This window comes from Miscanthus floridulus, chromosome 11 (assembly GCF_019320115.1).
Source record: "Miscanthus floridulus cultivar M001 chromosome 11, ASM1932011v1, whole genome shotgun sequence".
Taxonomy (NCBI): Eukaryota; Viridiplantae; Streptophyta; class Magnoliopsida; order Poales; family Poaceae; genus Miscanthus; species Miscanthus floridulus.
Window position 1 is genome coordinate 55641728 of NC_089590.1, and position 8660 is coordinate 55650387.

The 8660-nt window shown below is 45.8% G+C and overlaps 1 protein-coding gene across 1 annotated transcript; it reads left to right on the forward strand.

Annotated features, from left to right (window-relative positions):
* Positions 1-3388: 3388 nt before the first annotated feature.
* Positions 3389-7976, forward strand: LOC136490798 (eukaryotic translation initiation factor 4B1-like). The gene is made up of 3 exons (XM_066486989.1): positions 3389-4642; positions 6680-7072; positions 7530-7976. Exons 1-3 carry the CDS (start codon positions 3465-3467, stop codon positions 7552-7554), a joined length of 1596 nt encoding a protein of 531 aa, XP_066343086.1. The 5' UTR covers positions 3389-3464; the 3' UTR covers positions 7555-7976.
* The last annotated feature ends 684 nt before the right edge of the window (positions 7977-8660 follow it).

The following is an 8660-nucleotide window of genomic DNA, read 5'->3' on the forward strand; positions in this document are numbered from 1 at the left end:
ATGAATGCATGGAAGATGTTATGAGTAGGTTCATGAGAGGGCTCAATTCTGAAATTCGAACCTTGTTAATTAGCAAATCATATTGCTATATTGGTCAATTGTTTTGTCTTGCTCTCAATGCTGAAAAAAAGATTCTATTATCTGTGAATACTTGCCAGAATGATGTGACCCATAATGTCCAAAATTTTTCCACTCTGCATGCTAATGAAGAGCAACAAATAGTGGAACCCACTACTGATTTTCTGTTGTCACAAAATGAATTACTCGCTGTTCCTTGTGATAAAGAGTTGTGTGCTGATGATTCTTTTACTCCTATGCCACAAGTAGCAAATAAGTGTGATACTTTTGGTTTGGAACCATACAAATGTGCTGAAGATAAGCTTTTTCATCCTATTATATGTGCACAAGATGAACTGAATTTGCTATCCTCTTTAAATACTTTGGGTTATATTGAATTTGATATTCTGTGTAATCTAAATTGTCTAAAAGAGAAACTTAAATTTGATTCTGGTTTGCCAAGTTTTAATCATTGTTCGCTTCATGCAATTGGCAAATATGACAGCAAAAGAGAATATTTGGTGCATAAAGTTTATATTTGCTCTAATCTGAAATATCCTTTTGGGCCACCACACCATGATCAAATTGAGGGCTGCACTAATACTAATGATGTCTTGCAAAGTTTTCCTAGTTTTTCCCATATGCAACAGGATAAATATCAAGAAGGGGAGCACGGTTCACTTTTACCTACAACACATCTTTCAATAAAGGTCAAACCGAGGACGGTTTGCTGTCAAGAAGGGGAGAATGATGAGGACATCATTGGCTCAAATATGACCATACCAACCACTTCTATACCAAAGGTGCAACCATTCTATATGAGGCTTATCATTGATGCATTTGATGAATTGGTGCTCCACCATAAAATGTGTTCATTCTCATTTTCAGAATTACTTACATGGATCAAGGGAAGGCTTGATTGCATATGGAAAGCATGGAAGGTTAATGAAGTTGATTGGAGACCAAATCCAAGTATTCCTAACGTCCTCTGCTAGGCCACCATGTCACTTTGGTTCCAAGGACAGAAAGAGTCCAAGTCCAACACGTTTTGGAAGTTGAATTCGGACTGCAAAATAGTCCCAAATTGCGACGGTCGCCACGACTTCATACGGACTCCGATTGGGACGTTCTAGCACTTTTTGGAAAGCTTATCAAGTCTATTTTCCAACGGATCTGGACTCATGGCTATATATTATATGATGCTTCCGCAGTCGTCATTTCAACGCCAGGACCTTTTCTGCCTTTGGTGCTGCGTCACCCTATTTTGGGCCGATGGTCCATGTATCAAGTTGGGTCCATTAGGGACGCGTCCTAGGGTTGGAGAACGACCCCAACACCCCCTGGTCATTCCCCTAGGTTATAAGGATTAGAGCCGCCACAAACAGATTGGGTTTTGTTTTGTTGAAAGTTTAGCCATTGCTACTTCCTAGTAGACGTGTGTGTCGACTAGACCATCCGTTCTACTCAATTCAGAACCCCAACTTTGTGATTTCAGATTGGTTTTCATCTCCATATTTGCAATTGAGTTGCTTGTTCTACTTGTTCTTGCTTGTTCCTCGATTGCTTGCAGGAATTACCCTAGTGGTTTGGTTGATCGTGCTCCACAAGATCGCGATGCCTATTGGAGGTGGTGTATCGGTTGCTAAGGCGTAGCTTGGAAGGCTGTAGTCAGGCCGTGAACGTCATCTCCATCCCCAAATAGAGTTATCCACCTTCTCTCATCGAAAGATCAGGATTCACCCTAGCGGGTTCATATCAACATTCAGGCAAGTTTATATGGTTCTAGCAAACCATCACACAAATATATTCGTTTAAACTTCTACGTGAACAATCATATGAGACGCACATAATAAATTTATAAACATCTAAATATTCATGAGATTGCCCTTCTACTTGTGTGCTTAATGTGTTCAAGGGCCTATTCGGCTGGTATTAAAGCCGACTGATAAGCCGGCTGAAGTTGTTTTGTTGTGAGAGAAAATACTATAGATTCTGTTGATAAGCCGGCTGATAAGTTCAAGCGAACAGGCCAATCCTATGGTTTTTTCTTTCAATTCTCTCCTTGGCACAGCTTTACGTCCTGTTCGGTTGGGCTGGTTTGGCTTATAAGCCATGACTGAAAATACTGTTGGCTGGTTTGGTATGAGAGAAAAATACTTTTCGTTGACTAATAAGCCATGGCTTATAAGCCAGATACGAATAAGCGAACAGGCTGTTACTCTTTCTTTGTGCCAACCTCTCTCCTCCGTAGTGAATTCTTTGATGACAAATCATCTAATTATTTGACAAAACTCTCTCCTTGGCATAGCTTTTCAATTATTTGTTTAAGACTTTATTTGGATGTGCATGTATTCATCTTAATCCACATGTGTTGAAGTGGATTGGAGTTGAATTAAATTAAATTTTATTTTAATTTACTTCAACACATGTGGATTGAATGTACATCCAAACTAGGCCTAATGCGATCGCTAAAGGCATGTCGGAGCACACGTGGATCCAAATCAAATCGATCTTTGATGACAGCGAAAAGCTTCACTTGGCGTGGTGGCCTTTTAAGGCTGTCCGCACCGCGGCCTGGAAACAGACCTGCAAACGGCGCAGCAGCGCCTGTATCGCGCGCGGCGCGCACCTGTATGCGGCACGCGACAGTAGCGGCCCGCGTGCGCGCCGCTATCTGTGGAGGCTGCGCTGCCGGCCGCTATACGCCTCCCGAGGTTCCTGCGAGAGAGAGAAAGAGAGCTGGGGAGAGAGAGAAAGGAGAGGGAGAGGAATAAAATATGAAATAATGGGTATAGAGTATGGGATAGAGGTAATACGAGTGCAGAAGAAATGAATATAGAGTAGAGAATCTCGATGACTAGGATACAATATTTCTTTTTAGAGATGAAAATAGAGATCGATGAATGCGGATAGCCTAAACTTCTGAACTCGTCTTTTCCCCTGTACGATCCAAGTGCTTCGACGCTCGGCAGACCTCCTCTCGTGCCTCTTATCCTCCTCGGAAAAGAAGTGCTTTGAGCCTTCGATGCCTGATCGGACGGCCCAGGTCGCTAGTCTCGTCACGCGACACACGACGCCGCACGCCCACCCACGGGCCGCGTCCTCTCGAAGGAATCGAGACCACAGCAGGCCAGCAGCACACCCGTCGGCCGTCACAGCTAGCGCGAGCCCAGAGCCCACAAACCACAGCTCGCAACGCACACGACACGAGCACGGCGCGGCGGGCACGCCGTTTTCCGGTTCCGCCCCTGGGAACCGCGGGATTTTAGCGTGCACCACCCGGCCTTTTACCCCCCGACCCCAGCCAACAAGACCCCGGCTCGCCTCGATTCCACCCACCCACACCCCACCTCCCTCCGCCACCGAGCACCACCAAACCCTAGATCTCGCACCGGCGGCAGCCAGCCATGTCGAAGCCCTGGGGAGGCGTCGGCGCGTGGGCGCTGGACGCCGAGCGCGCCGAGGAGGAGGAGCGCGAGCAGGCCCTGTCCTTCCCGGCGCCCGAGCCGCCCGCGGCCGCGGGCGGCGCCGCCAGCTTCCCGAGCCTCCGCGAGGCGGCCGCCGCGGGCGCCGGGGGCAAGTCTAAGAAGAACAAGAAGGGCACCACGCTGTCGCTGTCCGAGTTCACCACCTACGGCGCGGCCGCGGTCCAGCGGCGCGCGGCGCACGTCGAGCCCAAGGGCCTGACCCACGAGGAGATGATGATGCTGCCCACGGGGCCCCGGGAGCACTCGGCCGAGGAGCTGGACCGCTCCCGCGGGTTCCGCTCCTACGGCGGCGGCGGCGGCTTCGGCGGCCCCGGGGGAGGCGCCGGAGGGGAGCGCCGGGGCGGCTTCGACGACGATGGCCGCCGCGGGCCGGGCCGAAGCTCGGATCTTGACATGCCCTCCCGCGCCGACGAGGCTGATGACTGGGGCGCCACTAAGAAGTTCACCCCGGCTCCCGCCGACTCTGGCCGCCGCGATAGGTTCGGCGGGCCTTCCCCTCTCGGCCGTGCTGATGACATTGACGACTGGTCACGCGACAAGAAGCCGCTCCCGTCGCGCTACCCCAGCCTCGGTTCTGGAGGTGGCTTCCGTGACTCGCCGGGCTTCCGCGACTCACCATCTGCTTCTGATTCTGACCGTTGGGTCCGTGGAGCCACCCCTATGCCACACAACGGCCAGGGGACGGGGGAGAGGCCACGCATCGTCCTCAATCCTCCTCCTAAACGTGACCCGGCGGCAGCTGCCTCCACCCCACCTGCTGAGGTGGCCCGCAACCGCCCAAGCCCGTTTGGGGCTGCAAGGCCCCGGGAGGATGTGCTGGCCGAGAAGGGGGTGGACTGGAGGAAGTTTGAGAATGAGATTGAGCAGAAGACCAGCCGGCCTAACAGCTCGCACTCCAGCAGGCCGAATAGCGCTCATTCCTCCCGCCCTGGGAGCCCTGGGTCGCAGGTTTCAGCTGTTGGGAGTGAAGGAGCACCGAGGGCACGGCCAAAGGTTAACCCATTTGGTGATGCCAAGCCAAGAGAAGTGGTGTTGCAGGAGAAAGGGAAAGATTGGAGGAAGATTGATCTTGAGCTCGAGCATCGTGCTATAAATAGGTATGATGTCCGTGGAATTACCACTTGATTATGCATAGAATTTCTGTTACTTGTGGCAATGCAATGCTGAGTACTGGCATAAGTTAGAAAGCTGCAACCTCACTCAACCTCGATTTTGTAATGGACGCACTTGCTTATGGCATATCTTTTATCTGTTGTATCATACAAGTTTGCTTTGCTAAAACTGACCACTACTCCTTGTATGTTCCAATCACAAGTGAGTCATGTTTTGTTGTAGCACCCTGGTGCTTAGTACATCCAAGCATAATCTTGACATGCCTACACACTGGTATCACATGAATTTGTTCTCACTCCATGTAAGTGGGTCAACACTAAGGTATTATGTTTGCACCGAGGCATTATGTGATAGCATGCTACCACCACCATAGCTCACCATATGGCCATCAGCAATACACTGGTTTGGTCATGCCTGAGGCATTGGATATTGATGTGTGACCCTTGATCGTATAATGTCATCCTTATAATTATTTGAACATTGTGCAGTTAATCAATGCTTATTTTAGTGAATTTTATTCTTGATATACTTGTCATAATGTAGCATCCTTGTTAGTAAATCATTAATCATGTGTGTTGTTAAGGTCGTGGTCATGGACCTGCAGCAATAGCCAATGAAGCAAATTTTTGAAATGATATCTGGTGTGACATTTTTAGTGGGATTGTTGTGGTATATTGGTAAAGTTGTATTTCTATCACTTGGAGTTTTTGTTTACATCACTCACTGTTGTATAATTTCCTTGTCCTGAATAAGCATTAGAACAAAACAACTCTAAATAGATTTTTAGATGATTGAACAAGCCCAAGCACCCCATCCTCTACATCAACAGCTCTGCCTTGCTAATCTGGTAGCACTTTAATGTTTATGCTATTTATTTGCCTCTGGTTAAGTGTGATATGTGAAGCGCATTAACTATAGTTAAAAAGTGCATGCTGTGATCTTTGTTGATGGTTTGGTTACCATTGGTGGGGTTTATTTTAATTTATCTTAGTACAAATAAAAATTTAGTATTTTTTGTTTTAATATGCTGACACACTCGAGTGAACTTGTGCACAGCCTGTTCGCTTGTTGGTTTCAGCCAGAGCTTATCAGCCAGCCAACAGTATTTTCCTCTCACAACAAACCAGCACCAGCCGGGCTTATCAGCCCAGAAATCAACTAGCGAACAGGCATCCATCATAAGATGTTTGTATAGTTTTATATTTGACACTGTTGCCACGAGTACATCTCTTTTCAGTTGTCAGTTGTCAGTTGGAGCTTTTCTTTCTACATACACTTAGGTCCTGTTTGGGTTGCCTGGATCCTAGCACATTTCATGTGAATTGGTCCAGATTTGAGGCATCTAAACAAGCATTAAAAGTTTGTATATCTAATTTTTATAGTTTCTACTAGCAGACCTTCAGGCTGCTGAAATTTCTTCAATGTAAAGGTTCTGTTTTCTAGTTTTGTTCCACATTGATGAGGCAATATGCTCCTGTGTCCCACTCAAAAAACACACCTGCATTTTCTTCTGTGATTTTGTATAATTGAGATTCCAAACAATGGTGCTATATGTCTTCTTGAACTCTTATAACTTACTGATGATCGTGGGATCGCCTCTGGTTTTATCTTCTATTATATTATGCTAAGGCTTGATGTCTGAAACTGCTGATTATTAAACCACTTTCAACACACCTAAATTTGGGATAAATTACATGATGTTAGGGTAAATGAATTTTCTTTTATTCCACCCTTTCGCTATTGGTGGTTAAATGATTCTCAACATGATCTGATACCATCAAATTTTATTTGGGAAAATAACATTTTTTTGTTCATCTAATTCAGCTTCAGTATTTTTTAGGGCAATTCAGTTTCAGTATCTTTTTCAATCCTCCCTGAACTGTTAAGAATTTGAAGTAAATTAACTACTTTGGTACTTTATATCCTGTCAAAATTGATTCCTTTTCTCTGAAAATGTTTCCATTTAGTTTCTGGGGACGAATTACCATGTGATCTGAATATTCATGCACCAAACCTTTCAGGCCAGAGTCTGATGAAGAAAGAAATTTGAAAGAAGAAATCAACCTTCTGAAGGTGGATCTTAAAGAAATTGAGGGAAAGATGAGTAATGGTTCTGACCAGACATCGGTAGATGCAAAAGATTTGTCTGAGAAGATATCTCAGTTGGAAAGCCAGCTTGAGCAGCTTTCAAGGGAGTTGGATGACAAGATTCGATTTGGGCAAAGGCCACGTTCTAGTGCAGGCAGGGTTACAACACTTGCACCAACTAGTTTAGGGGAGGAACCACAGGCTACAGTGGTGGACAGACCGCGTTCTCGTGGTGGTATGGAACCACCCCCAAGGCAGGAAGAAAGATGGGGATTTCAAGGAAGCAGAGAAAGGGGCTCTTTTGGTGGAAGCAGAAATTCAGACAGGTTTGTGCATTTTGCTTGCTTAACTTGATCATGTATTATCTAAGAATCAAGATGCTTTGCTCAGGAACTTATTTTTTAGAAAGTAGCATGGGTGAAGTTTGGAAACCTGTGCTAATGGTTCATCATGTTTTAGGTTAAATGCCTGCCCTCTTATGTTATTTCTCATCATCACATGCCAAGCCAGTGATTCTGTTTCAGGATCGATGCACATTGGTAGACTGAGGTTGTAGATTAATCAATTAACCATGAGCATGATTTTGGCATAATCATCCTTCAGATATATGGCCTGAGTTCATTGTGCCTGTGCTTTGTTTAATTTGTAGGTTTCAAAGGTGTTAACATAGTGTAATCTATCCCTTTTAGAATGCAAATCAATCTTCTTTCTATTGTTGTGCTGTTAAACATCATGCTGTTGGGATTTCTAATCATTCTACTCTTCATCATTTTTTCTTTTCAGGCCAATGGCAAGACAGAGATGGTGAAATTGGGACAGCAAGCATCTCATAGGGATACTTCTGCTTCCCAGTCCCTTTTTTGTTTGAAAAGATGGGCAAAATAAGTCGTTTTCTATTTGTCGTGTTTGTTTGGTCTAGAAGATTGTTGAGGATGGAGATAACTCCACATGAAGTTATTGGTTAACTCTGTATGCTGTAGGATGTTTTACATTTCCCTTTTGCCGTCTTCCATGTCAAAACAATTGCCATGTTCGCTTGGCTTATAAGTCGTACTTTTCAGGATTTCTCTCACAACAAATCAGCCAACAGTACTTTCAGTCATGGCTTATCAGCCAAGCGAACAGGACATTTGCAGTTATTCATGCTTACTGAATTCCAGTTCAGCTTTTGTCACAAGTCGTTTATTCGTGCATTGAGTAATGGAAACCTTGAATTTGCACTTCTACTAATGCTGTGTCATCCTTCTGCTCGTTTTTTAACCAGTGTCTGTATATTGAGGCAAGAAGATGTGATTCCCAGTCGTTTTTGCCTTGTAAACATCTGTGTCTTGCGAAGTCATGACGTGCGCTGGATTAGTTTCCGATGATGTGCGAATATTTTTTATAGCGAGTTTTGAAGTTCTATATGTGGGCGATTGGCTGAGAATTATTTTGATTTTTAACACTTTTTTTAAATTATTTTTAAAATTGACATTTTTTTTAAAAAAAAAACTAATACTTTTGGACGTCTCTGTTTGCATGGCGCGGCTAATTCACACTGCTGCGTTATGCATGGCGGCGCGGCCGGGGACAGTCAACGGATGTGATGACCGTTGACGTGGCAGGTCTGACGCATCACGCATAACAGCGTGGTGGGCCTGCTGCGTCACGTATCACGGCGCGGTAAACCCCTTGTTAAGTGTCTTCGTCGTTAGACGAGAAAACGCGCCGCCGCGACTCCTGCCGCGCCCCACGCAGCGTGCCCGCGCCAGCTTGCCTGGTCACTGATCGAAGGGTCGGGCTGGGCTCTGGTCCTCGGTGAACAGTATCGTCGCTCGCCTGCTCTTTGGACGGGTCGATAGACTTTTTCAACCTTCTGCGCTCCGGGCGACAAAGACGGCTGCCTCCGGCCGTTGACGAAGATTGTGCCGAGTA